The 15,138-nt window shown below is 34.3% G+C and overlaps 3 protein-coding genes across 4 annotated transcripts in view; 2 read left to right on the top strand and 1 right to left on the bottom strand.

The window, feature by feature from the left end:
- Positions 1–15,138, top strand: part of LOC106132326 (STE20-related kinase adapter protein alpha) — a 204,459-nt gene that overhangs the window by 101,602 nt on the left and 87,719 nt on the right. The gene's annotated exons all lie outside the window — the stretch shown is intronic.
- LOC106132254 (probable methyltransferase TARBP1) lies at positions 706–11,713 on the top strand. 2 transcript variants are annotated; one of them, XM_060947887.1, is made up of 8 exons: positions 706–3,437; positions 4,260–4,322; positions 5,866–6,193; positions 6,672–7,125; positions 7,258–7,412; positions 7,902–8,056; positions 8,904–9,077; positions 10,773–11,713. In XM_060947887.1, exons 1-8 carry the CDS (start codon positions 808–810, stop codon positions 10,918–10,920), a joined length of 4,107 nt encoding a protein of 1,368 aa, XP_060803870.1. In that variant the 5' UTR covers positions 706–807; the 3' UTR covers positions 10,921–11,713. The 2 variants fall into 2 exon arrangements, with proteins under 2 accessions (XP_060803870.1, XP_060803871.1); XM_060947888.1 differs by having other exon boundaries at positions 769–894.
- Positions 12,171–14,874, bottom strand: LOC106132329 (acylglycerol kinase, mitochondrial). Its single transcript, XM_013331695.2, has 3 exons — positions 14,668–14,874; positions 14,147–14,445; positions 12,171–13,033 (listed from the first exon to the last, which is right to left on the bottom strand). Exons 1-3 carry the CDS (start codon positions 14,775–14,777, stop codon positions 12,189–12,191), a joined length of 1,254 nt encoding a protein of 417 aa, XP_013187149.1. The 5' UTR covers positions 14,778–14,874; the 3' UTR covers positions 12,171–12,188.

Raw genomic sequence — 15,138 nt, 5'->3', positions numbered from 1 at the left:
CAGTAGGTACGTTTAATTTTTTTCTTAGGTGTTTTTTATTATATATATTCGCTTCTATAAACAAAAAACATACCTGAGATACAACGATAAGAACGTAACACATTAATTGGGCGAGTTCAAAACGTCTCTTACAGATTTAAAAACATTACATCTTACTAAATTTTATCATATTTATTTAATGTATATATTTTTTATAAGTGCCGTTTGATTTCTGGCACCAACAGAAAAAGTAACGGAATCACTCCATCTCTTTCCAATAGAGGTCGAGGATAAAATGCGACTAAGAGATAGGTTTTTATACTTGGGATTACCCTTTAGGCGATGGGCTACCTGCCACTATTTAAATCTTAATAATAATTCGCCAAACAGCTGAACGTGACCTTTCAGTCTTTTGATGACTGTCGGCTCTGTCTGCCCCGCAGGGGATATAGACGTGATTGTATGTTATTTTCTATGTTTTACATATTTTTTATTGTTTTAGGACTTTGTTATTAGCCCAGTTCTGGGGAGATAAAAAGAGCTACTTAATTAATAAATTATACTTTAATACAAGTTATATTTAACAGTTTATTTAAATTATGTAATGGATCGTCGACTTTCAAAACCCTCATCTGTCAATTATTTGATTTATTCTACGACTACTAAAAATATATATTTTTATGTCACTGTCAACTCCATGCTAAAGTCAAATCCATGTGATTGGATTGTTTTGTTTTTTCGTTTGTGGTTAAGTTTGATGAACGAAAAGTATTTTTTGAAATTGCATCATTTGAATTTAAAACTAGGAACTAGGTGTTTATTACAATTATGAATTCTGAGGAGGATATTCTTTCATTTATGGATTTATTAGATTTAGACGAGGAAATGGTGGACACAAGACTCAAATCAATTATGGTGAGAGATACATTTACAAATAAACATTTGAAGAATGCGATACAGCTGCTCAAATATAAGCAGTTGATAAATTGTCAAGAAAACACAGAATGTGACAACGATAATGAATGTAGTTTCCTTGTAAAACTGATAAACCAAGTGAATTATGAAAATGTTGTTAATGTTTGTAAAATAACAACTTTAACATTGAGCCTTAACTGTACCACTCTTGTTAATAAATCAGAACATTTAGTGCAGCAAATTTTGTCAGATATATATGTATCATCAGAAGGAAAATCGAATGATAAATCTACATTATTAACTTTACAATTATGTGACACAATTCTTGAAGCTGTGATTAAAATAGGTGAAAAACTGACATTGCCATTTCTAGAAATACCTGTTTCAAGAATTTTGGACTTTCCAGATGAGAAATTAAGAGTTCACTTTCTGACAAGCTCAGTGCCAAAGTTATTTGAAGGGGTTCAAGGTTACAGCATTCTTGATGTTATTTGGAATTATGTTATTGTTAGTGATGGTCAAGATGCTCTTAAAATCTTAAGCTGCCTTTCAGAATATTATATACCAGTACCAGATAGAGAGGGAAAAGTTTTATATCAGTCTGAGGTGGTGTATCAAGCAGCATTCTGGAATATAATCTTAAATGGTCTCTGTTCCAACAATCCTATGAAAAGAAAATTCGCAGTCTATTTAGGAAAACGGGCAATAGACTGTTTGGCTGCTGGAAAAAGGGACATCAAGCTATCAGTAGAAAATAAAATATTTTCATGGAATTGTAAAAAGGCGGCACTATTGAAAAGCGATTGGTACAATTTTTTTATATTGATTGATAGCTTGGAAGAGAAACAGAGCAATATTGTACTGCCATCTTTACATTTATTTGAGAAGTTAAACAACCTTGAAAAATGTTGGTTAAACTGCCCTTTTTACTTGGGGTTAAGTCATGACAACACTCAAGTTAGACTTAAAAGCATATTCTATAAATTGGACACCTCATTAAAATCTTTGAATGAAGCTGTTTTGTTACTATCCGCTGTTAATGATAATAATATTTTTGATGATGTGATAGGATATGATATATTGAAAACAAAAATGAGAAGTTTCTTCTCACAGGAAGAAGAATTAGCTTATGTCTTAAAGTCTTTAGCTTTGGTAAAATGGTCACCTGTGCCTTTATACCATGTTAGTGAAGTTTTATCTGAATTAAAATTAAAAGGATTCCAACTTGACAATGCTGTGCAAATTATTAATGAGATCCTAAAAATTCCATGCAATAATATTGTGATAAGAAAAGCTGTTCATACAAATTTATTTTGTTTTATAGAGAAATGCTTCAATTTACACTGGAGAGATTTACTGAACATATTACCACACTTTCAAATAAACTTACTAAATAATAAACTCATCTTAATGGTCAAAGAAAATATGAACTCTGAAAAAGAAAGAATTGAATTTCTGAAATTAATATCAGAAAAAATACATAATGAAAATGTTGATCTGGCATTATTGTACCTTGAAAACAAACCAGAGGATATGTCAATATTTATTGACATCATTAACGAGAAAGTAAAAATAGTACAAGATATTGTAAATAGGCAGTATTCTAATAAGAAAGAATGCTTCAATGATGCTGTTTTTATAGCTTTATTATGTTTAAAAACTAAAAACATGGACACTTCTATAAAAGAAACACTTTATGGAATTCTATCGCAAAATAAGAAGCTAATTCTACATTATTTTATGGCTCTTACAACAAGTGAAGTTACTGTTGACATAGAAGAAATAGTTGTTGTTTCAGAAATCATTAAATCCTTTGATTGTAAGGATTTGGGAGATGTTATTCTGCAGTTTTATAAAATATCTAAAGTACTTTTTATTGATTCTAGATCAGATTTAGATAAAACTGTACTTGGGTTATTTTATATCAGTAGTTTAAACGAAAATACTGTTCTTACAACACTTTACAATAATGAAATGGTTCATATGGAACAATTACTAGAAATCAAAAGTCTTGACAACAAACAAAACAGTAGACTTCTTAATGCATTTTATGAAAAGTTGTGTGAATTTATATTTCATGTTATGAAGGAAGACAATAAATATGACAGCATTAAAATATTAGAATTTGTTGATAAAGTTACTGAGTGTGGTGGCTATGGTTGTTTATATTGGATTTTGAAAATAATGAATGAATTATTACCAATTTTATTGAGTTATAAGGATAGTAGATTTGATGTAGCACAATTTGTACATAGAATGTGGAGGGAAATAGAAGAATTGAAGTCTAATCATCAATACAGCCCGTGTATTGAAGAATTTATTAATTTAATCACACAAGAATGTGTTATAGATGATCCAATGTATAACAATATAGTTACTCTATACTGCACTGAAGTTATTGAAAATGCTGCCGCCAGGAACGCACCTTTATATTATCTAGTTAGGAAACTGAATTGTATAGAGATAAATGAAAACCGCGGACATTTGGTCTACATTTTGTGTGAGATTTTAATGTACTCTCCAGTACCAAGAAAAGATCAGAGGTAGGTTATAAACTAAAGTTATTTCTTTTGCTTCTCCACTGTCAATACTATTTCTTTGTCGTTACCTTTTGCCCACTTTCTATGTGGGGTCGCCACAGTATGTTAGTTTTTTCCAATTACTTCTGTCAATTGCTATTTCACTGGCATTGCTGTTAAACTAGTAATATTTGTATGTACATAATATATGCCTATATATATTTGTACTCGGGTTCTCGAAAACTGCGGAGTCGGAGTACCTGGATCAATCCCGGCAATGGATAATTTTATTTTTTGTTATTAATATTTATTATGGATTGTCTGACTGACGTCCAGCGAGCACCGCTCGGTCACCCAGGTACTTCATTCATTCAATAATTAATCAATCAAGCAGCATTAAAAGATCAATGATATTTTATGTAATTTCTAGTTAAAAAAAAAGGTTAAAGGCGGACAACCCTTATCACTAAGGGGTATGAAAAATAAATGTTGGCCGATTCTCAGACCTACTCAATATGCTCACAAAATTTCATGAGAATCGGTCAAGCCGTTTCGGAGGAGAACGGGAACGAACATTGTGAAACAAGAATTTTTATATTAGTATAATTGGTTTAACATTATAAGAATTAGTAGATTTAGAAAAAAAATTTCAGACGAAGTTGCGGGTAACTAGATACTAGATAGGTAAATAGTACTAAATAATTATAACACACATAACTAACAATTAAAAAGCTCATGAAAGTGAAACAGACTATATGTACATATATATGTAGTACATCAAAACAGACATACATTGTATTTTAATAAAAATGTATTTAATTAATATTTTACATATCATTTTTTCAGAATCACGGACAATTTGATGATTGAGATCTTACACGATCCAAAATATCAAGTGACTAGCAAAGAGTAAGTATCTTGAACTATTAATGTCCCATTGCTATGTAGAACTTGTGGCGACATCTCTACGCCACTCGTTACAACATCCAATCAAAACAACTACTGTCAATCATCGCGAAGAAATTGATGCGCTCAACCAATAGCAGCGAAGAATCTAAATCGCGATTTCAAAGATTTCATGGATTGGAGCATAAAATACAACCTCCGACACAACATCGTCGGAGCCGCGGTTCCCTAGGCATAACACCTAGCCGAATCATCGCTCCTGCTACAAACTACTTCATATGTTACACTCAAAAGGCGACTAGGGCTTATGAACTCGTGGTTCTTCAAATTCCATTCATATCTTTTGGTTTCACAATATTGGTTGACGTCAAATAAATTACTTAAAACGAAGTTTTCTGCCGCTTCCAAAGTGTTAGCGCAGAAGAAGCGGTATGAAACTGCACTGCAGCATTTTCTTCAATGACGTCAACTTCACAATAGGCTATTTGACAAAGTTCTAAAAACTATCTTAGGGTATTTATTTTATTTGTTTATAAGGAGCCCTACAAAAATACTTTTCTGCTTTTATTACAGCTATTTTATTAATAAATCGAAAAAGAAAATGAAATATTCAAATATGCCGCCAAAACGCGACTTTTAGCGATATGGCGGGCATGGCATGCAGTGACGTAAATTTCGTGTTGGTGTTACGAAAAGTTTTGATTTTCTCTTGTTTTATTTAACTTGTGCCACGTCATATGTGTGAAAATTATTAAAATGAGTTCCTATAAATGTTGTGCAGTGTCTCAATGCACTAATACAACAATAAAATCTCCATCTCTGTTTTTTTCTATGTTGAATCTATTTTTTTCTATGCCGATGGATTTGAATATTCGCAAGAAGTGGTTTCCGATCATGATCTAAGATCAGTGGTTACCAAGATATACTTACGTTGATGTTTTCACATTCCTCAGTTCGGCAGCATAGAAATCTGGATTGTCTTTGAAGAAGACGCCAACCATTATTGCATCCACTTTTGGTAGGTTTCGACTGTCAGCTTTCGCGGAATTGGTTTCCATTATTAATAAATACCTATGTTATCTGAGTAATCCTGAGCGATCAAACACTTATAAAATCTTGAAAAATAATAGCGAACACTAAGGATCGGTACGATCCACAGCCTGTTTATGGATAATTGACGTCATAATAGAAATAGCCAATCACGTTCGTTTTTAGTCACGTGACAGCTGCATAAAAAAACCTAATTTTCTGAGACGGATTTTGTTAAAATAATGCAATATTTTTATCTCGCGTTATAAAAAAATAATATTAAGACTGATGACATAAAAGAAATGTATATTTTTAATACAGTCAAATAGCCTATTATCCAAACTTAGCATAGAAAGGAGAATATACCTACTTTTTGTAGGCGATGGGCTAGAGACCTGTCACTATTTGAATCTTAATTCCATCATTAAGTGACCTTTCAGTCTTTTCGAGACTGTTGGCCCTGTCTACCCCGCAAGGGATATAGACGTGACTCTTAATTTTCTCTTTTTATTTTCAGCACTGCTACACATTTCAACTTCCAAATCCAGTATTCTGCCATATCTGTACTTAGCAAAATAAAACATGAAGATATATACCGGACTATAACATCATTTTTTTTAAACAAAATTGACATACTGATGATGAACAAACAAAGATATCACGGCAACTCTCAATGTCATAGGAGTTTATTGTTGTGTCTTCAGCATCTTTTGTTTTTATTCTCATTAACAAATCTAGAGTGTGGAATAGAAAATTGGTGTGAAGATTTATTGGGGAAGTTACCACATCAGCAGTCAGTTAGGGTTTGTTTGGAATGGTTGATAGCTTTGTTTTATTATAAGAAGGTAAGTTTTTTCCTTACTCAACCCTTTGAATGCCATGGACACCTTTAGTTGTCTAAATTTAAAAAAAATAACAAAAATCGCTAGAGAATTGGTTTCAGAAAACTATCATTGAATTAGCTCAAATAGAGAAAAAAATTGTCCGCGGCGCGGTGGGCACGAATAATATAATTTTATTTGCGGCGAGCAAAAGGTTAAATAGGTCACTCAGCGAGGTATGGAGAGTGCTAAGAATAGAATAGAATGGATTTATTTTCAAAATTGGATACAAGTTATCACTTATTGACGTCACATAAGCTAAGCTCAGTGTTCCTCTGCGAGATCGAATCAGGAATGAGGAGATCCTCGGGTCGCTCGGGTCAGCTAACTGAAGTGGCAATGGTGAACTTTCTCATAAACAAATAAGGCTCTATTTTAATTAACTACTAGTGCTACTGAGATGTTTAAATTTTTGTAATTATTCCTTTTTCCTTGATTGCAGGGTGTAGAAATAAACCAAGAATTCATAGACCATTTAGACGCCAAAAAAATTCCTTTGACGTCACAATTCATAATTATATACAACATCATGAAGCGGAAATGTAATAACTGCTCGGAGCGAGAATACAATTTTGTTTTACATCACTTGCTTGGAAATACAATGGGACCAATGTATAATGTGAGGTTATACGCGCAATGTATATCTAAACAACTTTATAAGCTCAGAGAAAGTTCAGAACATAAATATATGATTAAAATTGTTGAACAAAATTGTGCTAAAGACAAAAATTGTGCGAGATTAGAAGAAGATTTCTTTTTATCTCGTTTCGATATATTGTCAGAGTTGAAACCAAGTTTTATTTATCATTTCGTGCCGAATTACACTGAAGCAAATAATGATAAGATTTATATGGAATTGATAAACGAAGAATTAAAAATAATGAATAGAAATAATGGTAAGAACCATGTTTTCTTAAGTCAGTAATTAGTACCAATCCATCATTCGGAGGTGTTGGGTTCGATTTTTTTTAGTTTCGTATGAGACGATTTTAGTGAGCCGTTGATTATTGTCCTTTTAAATTTTGCAGAGGGCCAGTTAAATGATGAAGAAATATTCAAATTTAAGTACCCTAAAGGTAAGGCAAAATCTGTAGAAAGTTTTGACGGAACGGGTTCCATTCAAAAGAAATACGTGCCATGGGGAAGCATGAGCGATATTGAAGTTTATGGGATTTCTAAAAAGGTAATTTTACGTTTAATACACATACTATATACTTAATAATTGTTTTAATAATCAATATACATTTCATCAAAATCCAATTTACATTGGATCTGAGATGGAGTGTGTTGCGAAATTAATGCGAAATTACTTATGCTTAACTTAACATTATCTATACTAATATTATAAAGCTGAAGAGTTTGTTTGTTTGAACGCGCTAATATCAGGAACTAGGTACTGGTTCGACTTAAAAATTCTTTTTGCGTTGAATAGACCATTTATCGAGGAAGGCTTAAGGCAATAAAACATCACGCTGCAACTATAAGGAGCAAAGAAATAATGGAATATGTGTAAAAAAAAGGGAGAATTATTCATCCTTTAGGGCTTCAATGATGCCCATTATAACTATCTATTCCACGCGGACAAAGTCGCGGGCACAGCTAGTAATGTGTACGACTTAATCATACGTCCTCCGATGCTTTATGAAAAATATATTCGAATTTTAAATTACAGAAGGAAAATCCAAGCGAGTTAATAGTGATAGCGTCGCTCATAGACAAGTTGCCAAATCTCGGCGGCATGGCGCGGACCAGCGAAGTGTTTGGAGTTCGCACTTACGTGATCGACAGTTTGAGGCATTTGCAAGATAGCCAGTTCCAAGCGCTGAGGTTAGTTTGTAACTCTTAATATATTTATTTGTTAGTCAGTAATTATTATTTTTTTTATGGTGCAATAGTTATCAGGTCAAGTGAATTTTAAATCGACGAGATTGTAAGAAATGTTGAGTATGAATAGAGCCAGTTCCAAGCGCTTAGGTTAGTTTTTAACTCTTAATACATAAATTTATTTGTTAGTCAGTAATTATAAAATTTTTGATGGTGCAATAGTTATCAGGTCAAGTGAATTCTAAATCGACGAGATTGTAAGAAATGTTGAGTATGAATAGAGCCAGTTCCAAGCGCTTAGGTTAGTTTGTAACTCTTAATATATTTATTTGTTAGTCAGTAATTATTAAGTTTTTTATGGTGCAATAGTTATCAGGTCAAGTGAATTTTTAATCGACGAGATTGTATAAATAGATGTAATATGAATATAGCCAGTTATAAGCGTTCAGGTTAGTTTGACACTTCTATTGGGTTCTCTGTTCAGTATCCTGAGAGAAACGTGATGTTATTATAATTTATAATCCAGTATTTTTTTTAAACTTAGAAAGGAAACTATTTTTCGATTTTTGAAGAACTAGGAAGAAGAATATATTATACCACTCCATCACGTTCCCATGGATGTCGTAATAGGCGAGGGGATAGAGACTAAGGGATAAGCTTATAAACTTGAGATTCTTATAAGTGATGGGCTAATAACCTGGCACTATTTGAATGTCAATTCTATCATCAAGCCAAACAGCTGAGGCCACGTTCAGCTGTTTGGCTTGATGAGACTTTTCAAGACCGTTCACTGTAAGTATCTATAGTGATTAAATGTATGTATGTATTCTTTTTTTCAAATTAATTTCAGCGTATCAGCAGAACGCTGGGTGAACATAGAGGAAGTTCGCCCCGGGCCCCCCCTTAAGGCGTATATACAGAGCAAAAAGCTGGAGGGGTACTCCATAGTGGCGGCGGAGCAGACTTCTACGAGCTGTCAACTGGACAAGTTCAAGTTTGACAGGAAAACGGTGCTTTTACTTGGGTATGATGAGTTTTCCATAATTATTTTTTTTTAGTCGTGTGATTTTGTTGCAGAACAGACTGGTATTAGGACCATACATACGTACTTACATACATATGGTCACGTCTATATCCCTTGCGGGGTAGACAGAGCCAAAAGTCTTGAAAAGAATGAATGGCCACGTTCAGCTATTTGGCTTAATGATAAAATTGAGATTCAAATAGTGACAGGCTGCTAGCCCATTGCCTAAAAAAGAATCCCAAGTTTGTAAGCCTATCCCTTAGTCGCCTTTTACGACACCCATGGGAAAGAGATGGAGTGGTCCTATTCTTTTTTGTATTGGTGCCGGGAACCACACGGCACATTATTAGGACCACTTCAAATAAATCCCTGTGATCACTTCAAAGAAAAGTTAAGCAAAAGAAAGCCCGCACTATTATGAGTCAATTAAAAGATACAAACCGAAACCGCCGAGCTTGCATGAAGAGAGTTATGAATGTGGATGAAGCAAAGGAAGTATGCAGGGATCGTGGCAAGTGGAAAGAGGTAGTCTCTGCCTACCCCTCCGGGAAAGAGGCGTGAGTTTATGTATGTATGTATGTAAAAGATACATTCCATTCAAAAATAGATCTTTATTTATTTTAAAATAGCACTTTACCTTAATAAAATAAGCTACATCTAAAAATAACCTCATAGTGAATGAGACAAGTTTTACATTTGAGAATGTGCCTTATTGCTATAATGTTTAAGATTCATTTTCGAACAGACGTGCGAATTTGTTTAGTTTAGACACTTTTTTGGTGGAATTGTTGGGTCTATAGAATATTGGGTAAAACTAAAGCTTTTTACAAACATACCATCACGCTTGTTTCCCATTGGGGTAGGCAGAGACTATGGTTTTACTAAAGCCTTTAAGCTTTTTACGGCGCGAGACATCACATGTCGCGCGATCCTACGGTATGGCATTAACAACTAACAATAATGTTTAGTTTGAATACTACTTAATTGATGCTCTTACGGTGAGGGAAAACGTCGTGGGGAAACCTGCACATTCAGGCAACTGGATGTGTAACCATGATCGCTTCGATGGGAGTCGCTTCGTGTCAAAACCTGACTAGCCCAGTCCAAGATCCATGGTCACAGGCACACCCCGGTCTCTTCAGAGCGGTGAGGATGCGACCGGGACTGAAGACAGAAGGAAGACAATTAACATTGTAATAGGGATGATGACAAGGTCTTAAAACAATATTAATTATTTAATAACATGATAAATAATAATGAATACACGTGATTAAATACGTTACGTGAATTTTTTGTTTTAATTTTGACACCCTATACGTTTTATATTCTTTCAAAGTACGATGGGAAAGTCCATTTAAAAAATTCAAAATTATTTAAAAATAACTATGCCAGGAGTGAATAAATAAAATTTGGAATAACTTTTATTAAGACATCATATCCATAAACGGAATAATTAAGGTAGCTGCCATACAAATGAAGTTCATGACGCGAACAAGTAACTCTGGTGTGACGTCACACTTGAGTAGCGTTTTGTAAGGGGCGTTTTGGACTAGTCCAAATTATGTGTTATGTTATTTCGTATATCTCAGGTAGTTTATTGTTTATTGATGCCGTTATTTGACCAATGTTTTAGTTGTTGTGTAACTTAATTAAGCCCAAAACAAAAAAAAATGTCATCATGCCTATTGTTGCCAGACACGAAAAAGAGGGTGTCCCGTGCGACTTGCTGCCGCTGATGGAGCGCTGCGTGGAGGTACCGCAGCGGGGCGTGGTGAGGTCGCTCAATGTGCACGTGACCGCCGCCATCTTTGTTTGGGAGTACACTAGGCAGCTATTATTGTAATAACAATGATTCAAAATACGTAGGTTTAAAATGTGACTTTTATTTATTTATTTATTTATTTACTAATTTATGTACACAGAAAACATCGAGACTGATAAACACAAGAAACAAAATTACAAAGGTTCTGCTTATTTCAAAAGAAATCTCTTCCAGCAGACCCGAGATAGGAGACATGATGGAAAGGGTGACAGGCGTGTACTCCACTTTTATTTATAGAGGTTAAAGTTAAACATCTGAGACATAAAAAAAGCTCTCACGGGTCTACTGGAAGGGATTTCTTTTGAAATAAGTAGCACCTTTGTACTAGAATTGCTGTGATAAATGCTCCTGTATATAATTTTGTGTATATAAATAAATAAATAAAATAAACCTTGTATTTATAATTCAGTAGAACATACATACATGTAATGACGTCTATATCCTTTGCGTGGTAGACAGAGCCAGCAGTATTGAAGACTGTTGGGCCACGTTTAGTTCAGCGTAATGATAGAATTGAGATTCAAATTGTTGGTAGTCCATCGCCAAAAAGAAGAATCTCAAGTTCATAAGCCTATCCCTTAGTCGTCTTACACGACATCCATGAGAAAGAAATGAAGTAGGCAGGCAACCACGCGACAATTAATTAATGGAATAACACTGCAATTTAGTAAAGTTTATACAATATACGTTTTGAATGCAAAAATCAATAATATTCTAAGTAATTTCTTAATGTTTTCTGGTATTTAAAGGAACATGTAAATAGATATTAATGTAACCATTTTTACAAGAAATATATCGTTTATATTTTTTCTTATTTCATTCATTTTATTCATTAACCAGTTTCAGTTTCAATGTAAGGTGAATTGTTTTATAATTGTGATTCTAGCTACTGTACTGTGGTTTATAATTCTTATATTTTTATTTGATTTTTCCTGCCTGAAGAACAGTGGTTATTCTTGAGTATATTATATATTATACTAGCTGTGCCCGACACTTCGTCCGCGTGAAATAGTGACTCGTATTTTGGGCATCATTGAAGCCCTCAATGGTGAAAAATTGCCCCCGTTTTTTTTTTCATTTTCCATTATTTGTTCGCTCCTTATAGTTGCAGCGTGATGTTATATAGCCTAAAGCCTTCTTAGATAAATGGTCTATTGAAGACAAAAAGAATTTTTCAATTCGAACTAGTAATTCCTGAGATTAGCGCGTTCAAACAAACTCTTCAGTTTTAATTTATTAGTATAGATAAACAACAAAAAATAAAAACAATGTATCTTTTTACATTTTATTTAACCATTAACTTGAACTTGTGGTGAACAAAACAACTTTATGATCTTAGGCAATAATGTAACTTTTACAGGTTTTACTTCAAACTCCTCTCTGTCTATTTCAATCATGACTTCCTTCTCGCTTTCCAGCGGTAGCAACTCCACTGTCCTAGCGGGTATCACAAATGTATTCTTCCTCATATTCTTCAATCGATTCCAGCCTTCGGCAACAAATTCCGTGTACGTATAACCATTTTTGCCAAGCATTACATTCAAAACTGGCATTCCATTTTTGTTTTCAGTCTGTATTCGAAAATCGCTGACTTTGTAACACAGTTCTTGTGTTTTAGAACATTCCGGATTGTCTAACAACTGTTTGCTTTCTTGAGCCGCTATCGTGTTCGACATGAATAGCGACCAGACTTTTCTAACTTCTCTCTTCTTTTGCACAACGCAATTGTTGCATCCAGCACACGGTGGAGTGTATTTGATTGTTCCGTTACATTCCCACGTAAGACTATTCTTGTACCCGTTAAATATGTATGTAGCGTAGTCACGTAGCGGTCCGTATATCCAGTATTTGTCTTTCTTAGCTAGAGCATCTCTAAACGCTCCGTATTCTATGGAGGAGACTGCGTATATTGGTCGGCTTGGCGTATCTCCCTCTGTGGAGATTGGTTCTATTTTCATGGCATCTTTCCAGTCTGTGTTGCCCTTTATAATTGCCATGCATGCCTCAATTAGTTGTTTAACTTTGTCAGCACCTTTACCACCGGGAAATAAGGAATTGCCAAAGGTATTTGTCCGGCCTAGTGGTATAACACCAAGTGGAAATTGGTTAGCATCATCATTTCTTCTCAGGAGGCCTGTTAACAATAGTTTAATTATATTTAATTGGTGGTCTTAACATTTACTAGACTTAACTAAAAAATTCAATTTGATGTAGAGAATTTTGACTTCCCCGTTTACCTACTAAAAGGGGGGAGTCGACATAATGTGTCAACATACATACATACGGTCACATCTATATCCCTTGTGGGGTAGACAGAGCCAACAGTCTTGAAAAGTCTAATAGGCCATGTTCAGCTGTTTGGCTTTGACTTAATGATAGAATTGAGATTCAATTAGTTAATCAAGTAAGGTAAGAAATTTGGCTAATCCCCTCTCAGTGCACCCCTAGACAAGATCAAGGAATCTACATGTCATATTAAAATCTTTTGTCACATCAATTTGAATCTTGATTCTTCCATTAAGCCAAACAGCTTAATGTAGCTAATCAGACTTTTCAACACTGTTGGCTCTGTCTACCCCGTAAGGGATACAAACATGAATGTGTTATCTGGATGTATGTAAGACACAGCAGTTTTTTATTTTAAGAAGATAATATAAAACAATAAAGCTTAGGGTATTAATTATGGAAATGGTAAATTAAACCACAAAGACGGTTGATAATAGTGGAATTATTTAATGTATGAATTTTGACGGCCTGTGGCGCAGTGCTAGTACGCTTGTCTGTGACACCGGAGGTCCCGGGTTCGAATCCCAGTCAGGGCATGATGAGAAAAGAACTTTTTTGATTGGCCTGGGTCTTGGACCTATATAATAATACAATATAGTATTGTTGAGTCAGTATCTCGTAACACAAGTCTCAAACTTACTTCGAGGCTAACTCAAACTGTGTAATTTGTCAAGTAAAAAAAATATTAAGATTATCACCAGATTATATATAAGTGGGGTAACCTTGCTGTAGGTATTCCTGCTGCCATATCAAACTTACTTTGGGGCAAGCTCTATATAAAGTAAAGAAAAGATATATACAGCACAGACAGACAAATTACACAGATTTAGTAAGATTAAAAACTTGTGTTACGAAATACACAGACAAGCATACTTCTGCTACACCACAGATTTTTCAAATAAATATACAATCTAGGGGTTAAAAACTTTTCATATAAAAAGCACTACTATTTAAAATTTACCTGTAACTGTTTCAGACAGAGTACCGTCACCTCCAGCTACAATGATTGCTTCTGTTCCATGTAAAGACTCCACAATATCCTTGGCATTCCCTTCTGAAGCCGTCTGTATAACATTCAACTGCAACCCGGCTAAATGCAGAAGTGGTTCACAGTACTTTTCGAAGTCTCGTTTTGCTGTCCTTTTGTTCGCAACAGGGTTCAAAATAACAGTAACCATAGTAGGATTTCTTTCCATAGGTATCAACGCATCTCCATAAAGAGCTGCCTCTTTACATGCTGCTCGCATTAGAACATTAATCCTGTAAAATGTAATAATTTATGTATCAGGAAGATAACAAACATGAAATTCTTTTTTGGCAATGGGCTAGCAAACTTTCACTATTTGAATCTCATTTCTTTCATTGACAGCTAACCGTGGCCTTTAAGTTTTTTCGAGATTGTGGCTCTGTCTACCCCGTGGGGAGTAAAGACGTGATTATCTGTATGTATATAAATGTAACCTAAAACGAGAGTGCACGTACTCGTATTTCTCTTTTAAAGTAGCTCCACCATAATATAAAGCTATAACACCAACAACAGACTTCTTCCAATTATTTCTTATAGTCTTAGCAAACTTTGCTGCTCTTTCCATTGTGTAAAAATTAATTAATAAATATTATTTTAGGGTTAAAATAAAACTTCAATAAAAAATCAATCAATCACAGCTGATTTCTCGATCCAACCGTCTGACACTGTCAATTGTCAGTTACACTGACATGAATGTTTCCTTTGTTTACTTTCTTGAGTGCAACGCAATGAAAAACGAAACTAAAGGGCTCTACTCTTCTTGCAATTTGTCCCTGTGACTTTGTCGCCGCTTGAGTTCGACCAAATTACTGCGTTGATATCTATAAAGCTCTAAATTACAGCCAACGGTTGCCTCAGGTTGCTGCGACATATCCAAGAGAAGTTAAATTCTGTAGAGTAGACCGTGAGTAGACCGTTTATATTTA

Source organism: Amyelois transitella, chromosome 14 (assembly GCF_032362555.1).
Source record: "Amyelois transitella isolate CPQ chromosome 14, ilAmyTran1.1, whole genome shotgun sequence".
Lineage (NCBI taxonomy): Eukaryota > Metazoa > Arthropoda > Insecta > Lepidoptera > Pyralidae > Amyelois > Amyelois transitella.
This window is presented reverse-complemented; position numbering and strand designations above follow the sequence as displayed.